The sequence below is a fragment of the Bactrocera oleae genome, chromosome 5 (genome assembly GCF_042242935.1).
Source record: "Bactrocera oleae isolate idBacOlea1 chromosome 5, idBacOlea1, whole genome shotgun sequence".
Lineage (NCBI taxonomy): Eukaryota > Metazoa > Arthropoda > Insecta > Diptera > Tephritidae > Bactrocera > Bactrocera oleae.
This window is the reverse complement of record NC_091539.1, coordinates 53423726-53439576: the sequence shown is the minus strand read 5'-3', so window position 1 is coordinate 53439576 and position 15851 is coordinate 53423726. Positions and strand designations below refer to the sequence as shown.

The following is a 15851-nucleotide window of genomic DNA, read 5'->3' as shown; positions in this document are numbered from 1 at the left end:
TTACCATTAATACGTTGTCTGGCTCCTCAATGATGCGGTGCTGTTCCACAAATGCAAAAGCCTCCTCTACCAAGCTTGGTTCCCATATGTTCAGTAATGTTTTCGTTTTTGTAATCATCTCATTGCATAAAGGCATCATACCTTTCGGGTTTTTACTCTTAGCAAGTAATAGTAGTTGTGACATTATTTCAACGATCTCTTTACGCAACTGCTTTATAGCCTGTACGGCATCGTTGGCGGCTTGCACTTTGCATGCATTGCCCTGTTCGAATTTCGACGGTGAATCTTTGGTTTCTTGTAACAACCTTGAATATTGGACAATTTTCAAAGAGTTATAGCCATATTACAATATAATACAATTACAATTTAAACTATAATATCCAAGAATTGATTTCCTTCTTTTGTTTATAATCAAAATTAAATTTCACTTACTTTATAAGGCCTCCAGTACGTCCTTTGGCAGCGTGACGCGTAAATGCACCAACCGTTATAATGTCCAGAACACCAGTTCGATTCAAGGTGTCATTTTGTGCCCACATTCGTTGCAAATGCAAATTGACTGGTATAAATTCAAGCGATTCATCAGTCTTTACGGAAGAACGTTTGAAGTACGGACCTATGGTAAGAGAGGATTAAGTGAGATTTACAGCGTATCTTTCTTTTTTAACAACTTAAAAACCAGTTATTTATACTAACGCAAAGTACTCATAAAATTAAAAAAAAAGTAGTTACGAAAACAAAATATATGTATATAAACATAAAAAATTAAAATTTTGATTTTTTTAAGCGTCAAGATCTGCCTTTTTCCTATCGCATAATTTTATCCTTAAAGAGTGTATAAATCAAATATTAATTCTTAGTGTTGTTAGAATAGAGTTATAGAAAACATTTCATAATACCATCTGATCAAATTTGACCCAGACTGACAAAAAAAAATACATTTTTATGATCTTAGCTGGCATAGCCCCTAGTGAATTTTTTTTCGGTTTCGGCTCCTTTTTGAAACGCCATTCGATTTTTGGATAGTCTCTACATCATATTCATACCCCTACGTCTCTGCACCAGTAATGATGCGTTTGATAAATTTAGGATCGTCAGGGAAGTTTTTGCGACGAGTCTTTTGGTCTTCTAGCATTGACACGCTTCATACTCAAAACATTAACCCAAATGTGTTGCGTCGACCCATAAGAGATGTCTGCTATTTCGCTGATACCAACACGACGATTTTCAAGTACTATTTTCTTTTTAACTTTTTTGATGCAATAAAGTTGACTCCCCGAAGTATTGTACTTCTTGAACATTTACAATGATTTCGTAGTCGTGATTCCAGAACACGATCAAGCATAAAAAGTTGTACCAATTTAGAAAAAGAATTTATATCGATTCGATTTGGGGCCGAAGATTAAATAGAAAAAAAAATTTAATGAGATGGTAAATAAAACTAAACTCAATTCTTGACATCCATAAGTTAATGAATAAAATTCGAATTATGCTAATATTACTTTAAGCACATATGCAATTTAGTTAAAATATTTAGTGAGTCGTCGGCGTTATTAACTCACCTTCCTCCTTGGTAATCTGTTGTAGATTTTGTTTCGCCTGAGAATAATCTTTCAGCAATTTTAGATGTTTATCAAGTAAATCCATTTGGCGTCTTCGCCATTCGCCACCCAATTCGCCCATACCTGAGATTTCTTGTAACAATTCCTTTTCACGCAATATCCATATAGAGCTGTGAATGTGAAGTAAGTCTTAATAACTTTGACAACACAGTAAATAAATTGTTCTTACAGTAATTGCTGAGGTATTGTAAAGCTGTATTTGCTTTCGAGCAGAGCCTCGTGGACACTGATGTCGCCTCCCATACCTGAGTGTAAACGATATGTGTGAATCTGAAACAGAATATGGATGTAATTACATTTTACGAATACATAAACCTATAAGAAAACTCACCAAAGGATTTGCGAAGACTACTTGCAGAAGACCTTGAAAAGGTACAAATAGTTTTACACCCAATTTGGGTGGCAGAGATTGTGAACGTCGATGGCCTAAAGAACAAGTATTTGGTAAATATATGATTAAAATTAAAAATAAGAAAACACCGCTACGTACCTTTAGTGTGCTCTTCAAACACCTGCGTAGTGGAACGTGGTGGCGATTGTCGATCTGTCTCTGGAGCCCAGGAGGCGATCGTTATAAAGCCACCCTCACTGTCCAATGCACGCAGTGGAATACGGAAGCGAGTAGCATCCTTTTTAGCATGTAAAAACAACTGTAATTAGCAAACAAAAGCCAATTGAAAATGTCCAACTCACTTGTATGACACCTAAAGCCACTTCAGCGTAGGCAAGTGGCACAGCGGTGTGTGACAAGCGTTCGCGTACATCATATACTGTAAAACGCAACAGTGTGTCTGCTGAGAAGCCATCACTTCGTTTAAATCGTATAGTGCACAAGAATTGCGGATTCGCAGAGCGTTCGACGATTTCGGTACGCGCAAAATCACGCCATAACATTGTATTACCAAGCGAAAGTAATGAACAGACGACGCGTGTATTCGGCAGTCGTCCGTGATCGCCACACGGCAAACTATCACAGGATAAGGCAGACTCACAAATTGGTATTTCGGTGAGGTCTAAAAGGGGCACAAGCGAAGCGAATATTGACAGTTGGAAAAAGAATGACAGAAAATTAAGGTGTGTTAAAAAGTGTTAGGATTATATACATATGATTCGATTATGTACGAGTATGTATATTAACGAATGGAAAGAGGATATTAGGTAATGAAATTAAAGTTGTAAAGTAGGATTTTAAAAACAGCATTTTATTTTAAATATATAAAAAATATTAATGGATTTTATCTGTAGGTTTTTACTTTATTTCATTGAGTTTAAAACTTATTATACATTTATGTATTAATAGGGAAATTCTTATGTATATACAGTGAGAATTCATAAAAAAAATGCAAACTTTCGTATCACATTAATTGTTGTGTAAGCTATTTACAAAAAAAAAAAGTATTAAAAACTATACAATGTTAATGTTTTAACCATTACCAATATAACAGAAATTTTAAAATTTCAAATTTCTGAAGGATTTCACATGCACAAGTTGCCAGAAGATCCTTGCATCCTCAAAATTTTGTGGAGTTTTATAGAAAATAATAGGAAAAGCTTGCTTGATTCGACAAAACTTCCTCTTACGAATCTCAAGAAAAAAAATAATATTTGCATAAATAGGTGTAGTTGAGTTAAGGAGAAAAATTTACCGCCAAAAATTGTGGGGTTATGGTGAACATATCAGAGACTAAGCAGAAAACTCTTTTTTTAACTAACAGAAAGAATTTACTGTATGAAGTTTAAATAGCTCAGTAAATTATTTTAATAACACAAATACAAACAAAAAAAAAAAACAATTTGCCGCAAAGAAATATTGGAAAAATTTAACAAAGTTTACAAAAATAAAGAATCGAACTGAATTTTTAATTGCCAAAGTAAAGTGAATTTGCTAAGTAAAAAAAATAGCACTATGTGCTTTTAAACAAACCCCCCCCCTATCACATAGTGGGATTAATATTAAAATGTTGCTAAATAATGGTAAACTAAAATTAACTCTAATTTATTAATTCTTAATTAAATATATGCAATTCTTTTATGCAATCTAAACTAAAATCATTCATTAAAAAAATATATATGTTTATACATAGGCTAATTTTAAACTAATTTATGGCAATTCGAAACTTCTTAAAATTGTATAAGATCACCTTCTTCCACTTTGATTGGTGTTGAACTTTTTGTTGTTGGCGCTGTTAGTGCAGCTGCGCCTCCACTATTGGTTGCCGTATTCAAAAGCAATGCGTCGCTGGCTGATGTAAATGTGCCCGCCGGTGACAGTCCACTCTCGATGCGATTGCCCATTTTAATAGTAATTTGATCTTGTAAATATTTAATTTGCCGATCTAAATAGGCATAGGAGGCTAACTGAATGCACTTCACCCACTCCAAGCGCTCTTTGGCCGTACGTGTTGAGATGCGTTGCGGTTGACTGCCTTCGAATTCTAAAGTAATAAATGCAATAATAAATAAATGTAATTTCAGCGTATTTCTTCAGTTTTGATAAATGCTTACCTAAAATGAATGCGAAACCATCAAATTCGCGCTCTTCATTTCGTATTAATGGCCGACAGTTTTCAAGCACGAGTAAACCAGCTGGTGGCGACTGGGGATCGTGATCCTTTAGGTAAAATAACAAATTACCTCGTAATTTACACCAACGCGGGTAATTTACTGGAAAATATTAATATAAAAAAAATATACCATCGAAAATTTTACTTAAAAGTATCGGGTTGAAAGCAAGTTGAAAATTGTAAATTTAGAAAGTTAAAGCATATTGATTATTTCTTCAAATTCTACTATAATAAACATTTTGAGGAGCCAACACCAAATTTCCCATTAAAATGTGTGAAAGTGAGTAAGTATTTTACAGAATGCAGAAGGAAATGTATCGCTTAAACTGTGCAGCGCTAGAATAAACATATTTATGAATATTATATGCGTTGCTACGGATTAGTATTGGTGCTTTAGGTTTGATAAAAATAAATTCTTTACCTATCTTTACATTTGTTACAAAAGATATAACATGGTTTTGTGTAAAGGTATTCGTTTATGTATGGTATTTGGTCTTACTCCTGTTAAATATGAAAAAAAAAATGGTATGGTTAAAATAATGTGAAAAAAATATTTTCATAAATATACATGTATGTATGTACGTATATAATACAAAGAGAATATGATTTAAATAAAGCAAGAATTGTTCAAATTACTTTGGAATAAAATACGTTAACTAAAATAACATCGCAAAATTTAGTTCATATTCTTATATTACACATAGTATTTAAACGTAAATATTAATATTATATATTTTTTATATACCATGCACTTTTATTATAAATTAATACATAAATGAGTCATGCGAGAAAAATTAGTTAATATTTGTTTCCTTTCCCTACTATTAAAATAAATGGTGTATCTAGAGATTTTTTAAATTGACATGAATTTTTACTTTATTCCTGATACAAAAACTTGGCTAAAATTTCACGGCAAAAAATATTTATTTTAAATATGGTAAAGGTTACAAAATGTATAACTTTTAACCAATAGTTAATAAATATATCCCAAACTTTTGATATACACTTTTTACAGACTCAATAATTAAAATATACATATATGCATGTATGTATACATATGGTTATATAAATACCAACATGCAAAATTTTGTTATCTTACCATCTGCACGACGAAAAAAACCCTCTTGGCGTTCTGTTATTATCAAAAGTCCTTCTTTTTCAAATTTTATAGCTGGGTTTGTGGCTAATGTCGCTAAACCAGTCTTATTGAAGCGCATATTTTCAGGTATCTCACGGTTTCGTCACCTTTTGCCTCCGTTATTTTGGAACTTTGGAAGTTGCTATTATTTGTATTAAATCGATGGCTAAAGGAAGAAAAAATTGTTTGAATCAAATTTTGAAAACATAAATTAATTATCTTAATTTAAGAAAAAATATAAATCGAGTTTCATTTAGTTTTAATAACACCTTACAAATCATTGATTACATATAATTATAGGCATTACTTATATACTCAGAAATCAATTCATCAAATATGTTGAAATAACAGATGTGCTATTTTATAGCAAAAAGGTTCACATGTAATAAGTAACCTATACAGATGTTTAAAGCGAGTTTATTACATTTTCAACATGTGAATTAATGTAAAAAAAAGGTGTTTCGATATAAATCTTTGGACCGACCAAGATCATTAGAACGTGACTTAATTGGGTTGACCATTCACTCGATTTCCACCGTGTGCATGGTTTCAAACTTTTATATGTTCAAACCGTATAATACATGTGAAATTAAGTATAAGTAGTCAATCAAAAATTATTTTTTAGTTCGTCTTTCTCCTACCGCGTATTATTATTCCGTGTAAATAAGAGATTATCAGTATAATATATGCATATGAGCACCATTTATTTTGTTATCATTATTAACACATTTTACGTTTGTTTATTTTTAGCCCTATTATATACACACACGAACACACATAAGAAATTTGCACCTGAAATTAACAGTAAAAATACACATATATATGTATGTATGTAACTAACAAAAATAAAAGTTGACGTTAATGGTTAAGTACTCAACCAAAAATAATGTTTGTGTACATCAACCGATGAAAACGTAGAATATGGAAGAGAAAAAGCTGTATTTCCAAAAAAAAATGTCATGGTATACGAAATCTATAGACACTATGTGGAACAGAGTTGATGGAACATACACGAAATGTAATCACCGGTATGTGATGTGGCGCAGTTAGATTTAATGCCTTCTAACAAATCAAAAAATGTTAATATCCACATACAAACCGCAAATAGTGGTGCAGTATGGAACATGCTTTAGTTGATTATTATATAAAAAAAGGTTGAGATGAAAGCTATATACCTACACATACAAACATATATATACATATATTTATGAAGTCTACGTCATAAATTTGCCTCCTACTTGTAATAGCCTTGCAAATAATTGATTTATTAGGTAAGCAGAAATATTATATGAAGAAGTTCACACCTGGAAAATTAATATGTACAATCACCTGTAACTTGGGTGTTACAAAGTACATTTGACTAAATCTTTTGTGTTATAGAGACTTTGCAAATTCGCCATTCATTGTGTGAATATATAACTCTTTAGTTAAATAAACAGATATTAGTAGGAAACCAAGTTATACTGGTTTATAATAATTCTTTATAATATAGCTGCTATGGAACGTATGCAAATTATTTTTCACTTCTAAACAATCAATTTTCCGCACACACTTTCACCTCCGAAAACTTTCAATTTCCAATTAAACTTTTTCCACTGCAAACTGTTTGCTCACTCGCAGTTTTAATTGTGTCCAGCTGCAGCTATGCAGCTAAGATAGTGTTTTTATTTATTCATTGGACCAAGTAAATAACCGCATTAAATTATTATTATAATCAAATAACAACAAATTTTATAGTCGACTGATAAAATTTTACAATGACAGTGGTAGTGACAGTACAAAACCTGCCAGATTGGCGAAATGTTAAAAATCACATATGTATACCATCAGCTGTTGTTTTTATTCGTGTTAATTCGCACCCTTCCATACACATGCATATATATTTATAATATACAGGTTACAGGTAATAGATAGATAATGTTAGTATCTAATATGTATATATTTCTTCAACAATGTCTTTGATATTTTTTCTAATAAGATTTATTTTTGAATGTGCTTCATTTTTTCTAATAAGATTTATTTTTGAATGTGCGTCAGCTGGTATCACAATTCAAAAACACAGAGAGACAAATAGGAATAATTTTTGATTGAGTTAAATACCAAGCACGTTGTGGACTACCCGAAACTCTAATACATAACTAGCATGAAAATTAACACATACACACGTTGAAACCTTATATTTTCGAGTAGGTTTGTCAATTCGGCCTTAAGTCACCAAAGAAGCTTTAACAGCTCTCTGTTAATTAACGTACGATTTAACCGTTAGTTCACTTGGAGGGTATTTAAAGTGTTGTTGTTTATATTTTTATATTTACTGAACATACTGCTTAGAGTTTTCTTATTTTGTTTTTTCAACGGTTTTTTGTAACATCTAAATAAATGCGATTTGTGTATATAGGTTTACATACATACAAGTACATATGTATGTATAGTCAAGATGACGACACATATTGTTTGAGAAAAACTGAGATATCTGGAATAAATCTAGTATTCTTGTCCTTTGGCGCTCTGCAGAAATTGATCTGACATACATTTAACAATTCCACAAGATATTCGAAAATTCTTATATTGAGAAGTTGGTGGTGGAAGTCAAATAGGTCTCCAGACAACATATACAATTTTTCACTTTAGACTCCATAAGTATACGAGACGCTTAATTCGGTTCAGTATCGTTTATTACTGAAACTGACTGAAATCGATTCATAACTTCCTCTAGCCTCCATATGCGTAATGCCATGTATATTAATTTCGATTAATCCGTGTGTTTTAAATACATTTTGGATATTAGGCAAGATAACTTATTGAAAGAAAATAAGTAGCGTGATGAAAAAGAACAAACCATCGACAACGAGCAATATGTACTGTTATTCCCATTTATAAAGAGTGAAAGTGGGTGGAAAAGCGAACCTATTTAAAAAAGACGACTGTGCTGTTTCACAGTGAAGGCAGTGAAGGCCATCCCAGCTAACTGAGGCTTATAACAAATGTATGGAAAATGGAATTAAACGTCAGCATGATTGTATTGGCTAAGGATCATATTTTGAAGATGAGGACCGTAGTAAGGACCTATGTTATATTTATAAATGATCAGCGTGACTAGCAGATTCTATTTAGCCATGTCTGTCCGTCTGTCGACCTGAAATTTTGCACACGTCTTTTCTTTCAAATAAGCTGCTCATTTGTTAAATTGACAGATCAAAATCAAGTTTCTGTATAGGAAATTTTTATATTTGACAAGATATCTCAACGAAATGCGGCATAGATTATTGTCCAAGAAAGCGTCACTATCTCCGTACACTCAGACATAGTTGGCGAAGGTAAAATTTTAATTTAAATTTTTCTATAAACAATTCAGCGACTGGCAAATGATTAGACTGACGTCAGTAAGTGAAATTCTGCAAACAAATTATCAACAGAAGTTTCGTCTCATGCTGAGCGTCCCGTCTCAATGATTTGACGCAATTCAATTCAAATTAATTCAACTGTACAGAGTTGAGACACACTTCTGTCAGCCACATTTCCATATACTCATTCAATTCTACGAGTATATGTACTCACTCACACACTGACACACGCACATAGAAACATAAGTGTGTATGAAAGCAATTTATTATCAATGCAACAGTCACAGTGACGGATGCAGATGCAATGTCAATTGTAACAGCAACAAGTTGTCGCGTGGCAAGTTGGCTGGCTAGAAGAGAATACGCTAGGAGAAACGAAATTAAATAGAATAATATTGAAACGAGCAGACGCAGCAAGCGCAAGGTAGTTACGTATTTATGTTGATATATGTATGAATGTATATGTAGGTGTTTGTATACACTCATACAAATGAGACATTTTTACCGTTGCGTAGAAACGCGATTAAGTGGCGTGCACGTGTATCAGCAACATGAGTCAGTTTGCTTTATGGCATACATATCAGCGGCGAACGTAGCAAATCTAACATAGGCGCATATTTTTTACTTGTATGTATGTATGTAGGTGTAATATCATACAAGGCTCTGGTCATATCATATAAATTGTAAAAGTTTTGAATGTCATATAGAACATATTTGATTAAGTTTTACAGAACTTGCTTAGGTAAGTATGGTATTTACAGAAGTATAATATGTACACACATACATTGAAGAAAAATATAAACTAACACCATTATGTTACTTTTTAGTTGCAACGGTTACTGTTAGACTTCGCACTTACTTAGGTTAATATACCTTATACGACGCTTATAACATTTCTTGATGATTGATTGAGCTCTCATTTCTACTTTTTTTAGATAAGAAATTTATTGCGTACAAGCTTCAAGTAGAAGTTACAGCTGGGAATATTTTTTGTTCTAAAAGTGTTCAACGTTGGTACTGTTGCTTGTAGCGATAGATAGTCCTTGGCCGATAAAATCGACATGATATCTATGGTGATAGCATATGAATTCCACAAAGGCAGGCACATAAAGAAAGTGTTATATATGTATATATATATATATGTGAGTGCAATGTGCAAACTTTGTAAAGTCAATTTAAAATCTAAATTTGCAAAGATTTTAACCATTATGTTAAATATCCACAGCTATGAATGAAATATGTATATATTTTTTAAATATTTTCAGCCTTACTATTCGAATCGAAACCGAAATGCGTCAATTACGACTGTTCTTGACATTTATATAATTTCTACTAACTTCTCTTAATCATATACCAGAAGTAGTGGAGCATAATAAACTACGTAAAACGCTTAAAACGTGAGCATATATGTACAGCAATTGAGTTATAGTTGTATGTAATATAATTGTATAAATGTATGTTTCATATTGATGTAATCGCACCTGCTTTTGAAATTGTTACCTTTTCTCATTGATTGTTTTTTCGTGTATAAGCAACCCAGTTGAATTTTTATACCCTGTACGAGGCATATTGAGTTTGCTACGAAGTTTGTAACACTCAGAAGGAAACTTTCAAGACTCAATATAATATTTATAGGTATAATCTATCAGCGTGACGAACTGAGTCGTTTTAACCATGTCCGTCTGTCTGTATATACGCTTGTCTCACAGTTTTTGAGATATGAATTTGAAATTTTGCACACACGAGTTATTGTTCACGACAATGCTGCAATCTCCGAAGAAATTGTTCAGACTATAGCGTATAGCTGGCATACTAACTGATCGATCAAAATCAAGTTCTTCTGTATTTGTGATAGGTATTGTAGCTTCGGTGCAACCGATGCTAACGTTTTTTCTTTCACGTTCGCTGACAATAATTCAAAAGTGTATCTGGAAGGAGATTTAGACTAACTGTCATAATCTGCCGGCACTGTGAATTAAATTCCTTTACTAGCATGTGTGTATTCATTCGAATAACATTATTTGTACAAAATTTTCTTTCTTATGTACTTGTATACTTATTTGGCATAAACGCCATACTTGTATAATTGTACGATGATTTCTTTCTAATGTTTTGACGCGATAAGTGTCAAATCACCTCGAAAATTCCCTAACAAACTTGAAATAAAGTTGTAAGTACAAATATCGAGAATAGAAAGGATACATTTCTCAAAAGAAATTTCTAATTCAGATACATTTAAAAAAAGTGTGAAATATTATGATATATTGTACATATCCCCGATGGAATTCCTAACATAGCGCTAAGGGCAGTTTAGGATATTAAGAATGTAGGCCTTTTTTGAATAATGTATGACACATGCATAAAGGAAGGCTGCTTTCCTAAGCTATGGTAAAAGCAGCATCTTATATTACTGCAAATACCAAACAAGCCTTTGACAGACCCGAACCATTTCTCGCCACTCTGTTATTAGAGTCCGCTGGAAAAATCCTTGAGATATATACCAATGCCTAAATAAAGCAATCGATGACGATGGCTGCTTATCCCCGAATAAATTTGGATTCAGGAAGGCAAGATGCACTATCGAAGCGGTGACCCGAGCCTTCGTGCCTCCGTACCTCTACAAAATAATCGTTAGCTATTTCAAGGAAAGAATTCTGAGCTACTACTCACGCAAAGGCTATAAGTCACCTATGTATATATGTACGACGGAGTACTGCGACTCAAATCACCTAAATATGTTCACATCATTGGATTTGCAGATAACATTGATATTGTGGTGATAGCTAAGAACATAGAAGATATTGTTACGATAACCAGTGCAACAATACCGTTAATATGTGATTGGCTTGAAACTAAGGGATTTATCCTAACAGAAAGCAAAACTGAAGTTGTGCTTATTAGTGGCAGGAAAACCTGTGGGACTGCTACATCCAGTCTAAAAGTAGTTAACTATATATATAACTACACAACTACCCTTAATATTTAGGAATTATTCTTGATGCAAGAATGTTCTTTAAAAAACATTTCGCCTGAGTATGTGCTTCAAAAATAAGCCGAGTTTTAACCTGTGGACCAAAGCAGAGACGGTGAAGAATTGGCAAAGGCGATGGGAAGTCAGTCGAAATTGACATTGGACGTTCCGAATAAAAAACTCACACGGCGGGATAGATTTTTACTTAACTCAAATTCTCACAGGACTTGGCTGTTTCAAAGCATATTTGAAACGTTTCAGACACGAAAAACGATGATATATGCAACAATTTCGGAGGCGAGACAATTGAAAATGTTTCATTGCCCGCAATACGAGCAAGAGAGGCGATACCTTAAGAGTGCATTCGGACAGACACAACCCCTGAAAACCTAGTAGATGAAATGGTGGAATTAAAAGATAGGTAATACGCTCTGCATGAAATAGTCGCTAAAATAGTGAAAACTCAAAGAACCAGAGAGCAGTAGCGGAGAAGAGAACTCCAAAACTATGCGGACGACTAGAACGCGGACCAAACAAACGCATACCATAACAACTAAAGCATATGGGAAGAGTTTGGCGACAAACATTGCACGGAACGGGATCAGAAACTAACACAGGTGGGGTCAAGTAAATGCAACTTGTAATGAAATGCATCCAGACGATTACAAACGTATGAGCATTGGTCAAACATCCTCCCGACGTAATACTTGACGGTGGTGCCGAGGGGATAAGTATATGACGGTAGGAGGTTTAGGTAGGATTAAAGTCCCACCCTGATATGAGGTTCAGGCATTCGATTTTTCCTCCTCGTAAAAAAAATCTTACATATTTATGTAAATTATTGCAAAAATGGTACATAATAAAAAAATAATGAGCAGCACAATGGAAATAGTTTAATAATGTGGATCATTGTTGAAGTTTTTTAAATAACTACATATGTATGTACACATGCAAGCGAATTGAGAAAATCTGAAATTACTCATACGTCATGTCATTGGCCATAATTTTAATAGTACAAGGAAAACTGTACTGTTTAAAGTAAAAATACTAATGCTTAGATATTTTTTTGGCATAATATAATTTCTATCTAACCATATGTTTTTATTTGGAATTTCACTAATTTTCGCTTACTTCAAGTATTTCTACAAAATGAATATAAATATCACGTATACGTACTGACATACAGCGTCATAATGTTCATATGAGAATATATTCATACATATTTACACTTGTACTTAGTACATTATTAAAATATTTGGCTGATGTAAATGGAAATATGAGTAGATTAATTCCACAAATAACAAATTTGTAAACAAAAATCCAAAATTAATTACTTGTAATTTTTTATCCCAAACTCTTCCACTTATATGTATTGGCATTTTATATTTTATTCTCGCATATTATTCCTTTTATTATGTGCATGTTTGTTGAATAAGCTTTGAATTCAATAAAGTTTATATATAAATTTCCAATTCAATGTCGTTTACGATTTGTTTTTGTAGTTGACGAATACAATCTATTCTGTACAACGGCACGATTAGCACGATGTACGCAACTGACCAAACCGAAGCAGTGAATCTTTTTATACAGATATACATATGTATATATGCATATATATCAACACACTCACATACGTACATACACATAAAATATATTTGGTTGTGTTGTTCGCTGCAAATATAACAAAGCAGCAAGGGGGGGGGGCAAAAAGTGCCGAATAGCGAGTTAGTCAGTCAGTATGTTACGTGTGGAATGACAACGAAAGCAACGGGATTAACTACAAAATCAACAAGCGATAATTTCGAAGACGAAAGCACCTAGCGACAAAAAACAACAACAACAGATAACCACGTCGTCGACGTAACCATGAGAACGCAATCGTCCAATGCGCAATCTTATGTACATACATACATGCACATATAATTCTTGTGTAAGGTATGTATTGTAGTTGATACCATTGCTCTCTAAAGAGAAAGTCCCGAGAGCATTCCTAACTAAATGGCAAGAAACAACAACAACAAAAAATCATAAACAAATACAAAACAGCTGCTATGGAGTTACTGTGACAGAAGAGAATATGCTTCTGAAATATTACGTAGGGTACATACTTTCTTCCGTGTTTTTATATACTCATACACTTACAGGTGGCAAATGTGAGCAGCGTTTACCAAGGTATATTCTACAAAGGATATGGCGGAATTTCATGTGAATGCAAAAAGTTATCTAGTGCATAAAACTAAATTTTGAGTGTGTTTATGGAAGATAAATATTTTTTAATTATATTATTATTTACAGATGATTACAGGATTACTTCGAACGAAACCAAGTATTAAAATTTATTTTTTAATATATTCATAATATTTGGAAACATTGGTGGGAAATTCGCAATATACATATTTGCAGATATAATATAAAAAGCTTGAATTATGAATCGTAAAGAACCTACTATTTCGTATTACACATACTTGTAATATGTACAATAGATATATATAATAATATAAATTTTAACAGGGTTCCAGTCTGCTACGAAGCTTGTAACACCCTGAAAGAAAGATACCATATAGATCAGCGTGTCGAGCTGAGTGGATTTAGTCCATCTGTCTGTCCGTCTGTCTGTATATTCGTCATTTTGAGATATCCATTTGAAATTTTGCATACATTTTTTTCTTCCCAACAAGCTGCTCATTTCTCGGAACCGCCGATATCGAACCATTATAAGTTGTAACTGCCATACAAACTGATCGATCAAAATTAGGTCGTACTTTTCAGTACGTACTCGTACTTTTTAGTTTGACAAGATATCTTCACTAAATTTGGGATGGATTATTATAATATATAACAATGCAATAATCTACAAATATATTTCCCAGAACCACTATATTAAATAGGACCACCATAGCATATAGCTGCCATACAAACTGACTCAAAATAAAGATTTTCATATAATATCTTTTTTGCTTATTAGGTAATCTTATTTCGACTTCAAGGTTGTTTATATCAAACAAAGTGGCTAGAAAGAACTAACATAACTTTTTCCGCGGTATGCAAACCGCTAGTCGCTTAAGTTTTCAGATATAGTTGTACATATACATAGTTGGTATAAGAAATAGATCTGTGAAGTGTATGATAGCTTCAGTGCATCCAAAATTAATTTTGTTGGTTTTTACACGATTTTATACCATTTAGCACGATTAAACATTTTTTGGACTTAAATTTAATGTCAGATTTAATTTTTGCGAAATATGTTCATACCATAAATTTAGAGGAAATTCCCTTTTTGTGGATACAAGCAAATTTACTGTTTTGAACAATAGCAAATAGCACAAATTTGTGGGAGCGATCAATGCCTTTTTTAGACGGTTTTTTCTTCGACCAATCTACCGTAAAAACAGAATTTGGTGTATGTACATATATATGTACATACATACATAAGACATATACACACACGCATATAGCTTAAAGGATTGAAATAATGTTGGTGCGAAATTTAATTATTAACTACGTCTGTTCAGGTGTTATTGCTCTCTTCGTATTTGTATTATATTTTGTCGTTATCGTTTTTTATTCAATATGTACACTAAATTCATTTACTCTGGTTATTTATTTAATTTAATTTCAGTTCACGTGCCAACGTGTGTGACACTCGATTAGGTGACTAGTCCAATAAAATGATAAAAATGATCTTTTTGTATTAAAAAAATACAATATACAAACATACATATACATATACACATATAGTACGTGTGTACATACTATACCTATGTAAGTATCTATTTATATATGCATGTGTATGTGTAAAATAAGAAATAATCAAAAATAATGCTCTTAACCGACTCATTTTGTTGTGTTTTGCATTTGTTGTTATAATTGTTGTTTCTCTTGCTCGTTCGTTCCGTACCATTAGTGTTGTTGTCGTCATTGCCGACGTAGCACAGTGTATTAGTGCTGAAAGCTAATTTATTTATATTAAATGTTTTTCCAAAATTATTATGTGTTATCACTTCGACAAGGGGAAGTGGTTTATTTCGTAGACAAGTTTTTATCTAAATTTATTTAACCATGTACGTTTGTCGGTCCCTTTTTGAGATGTCAATTTGAAAGTTTGCACACTTCATTTTTTCCTCGAAAAACTGCTTATATGTCGGACTCCTAAAAGCCGTTTCCAGCCGTGCCATTCAAACTGATAAATCAAAATCAAGATAAAGATATTTT

General features: G+C 32.7%; 1 protein-coding gene across 10 annotated transcripts in view; it reads right to left on the bottom strand.

Moving 5' to 3' along the window:
- LOC106624717 (inositol polyphosphate-4-phosphatase type I A) overlaps nucleotides 1-15851 on the bottom strand; it is a 29306-nt gene that overhangs the window by 5632 nt on the left and 7823 nt on the right. For 2 of the 10 annotated variants that reach the window (XM_070109463.1, XM_070109461.1), the window contains exons 2-11: nucleotides 5286-5490; nucleotides 4128-4286; nucleotides 3764-4057; nucleotides 2316-2635; nucleotides 2113-2251; nucleotides 1954-2048; nucleotides 1792-1892; nucleotides 1563-1732; nucleotides 433-616; nucleotides 5-305 (exon numbers count right to left, since the gene is read on the bottom strand). In XM_070109463.1, the coding sequence (XP_069965564.1) occupies nucleotides 5-305; nucleotides 433-616; nucleotides 1563-1732; nucleotides 1792-1892; nucleotides 1954-2048; nucleotides 2113-2251; nucleotides 2316-2635; nucleotides 3764-4057; nucleotides 4128-4286; nucleotides 5286-5403 (1881 nt within the window). In that variant the 5' untranslated portion in view covers nucleotides 5404-5490. Of the gene's footprint in view, nucleotides 1-4; nucleotides 306-432; nucleotides 617-1562; nucleotides 1733-1791; nucleotides 1893-1953; nucleotides 2049-2112; nucleotides 2252-2315; nucleotides 2636-3763; nucleotides 4058-4127; nucleotides 4287-5285; nucleotides 5491-5808; nucleotides 6128-6350; nucleotides 6454-6562; nucleotides 7096-15851 lie in introns of those variants that run through there. The other 8 variants (XM_036378507.2, XM_036378504.2, XM_036378505.2 and 5 more) reach the window with 8 other exon arrangements.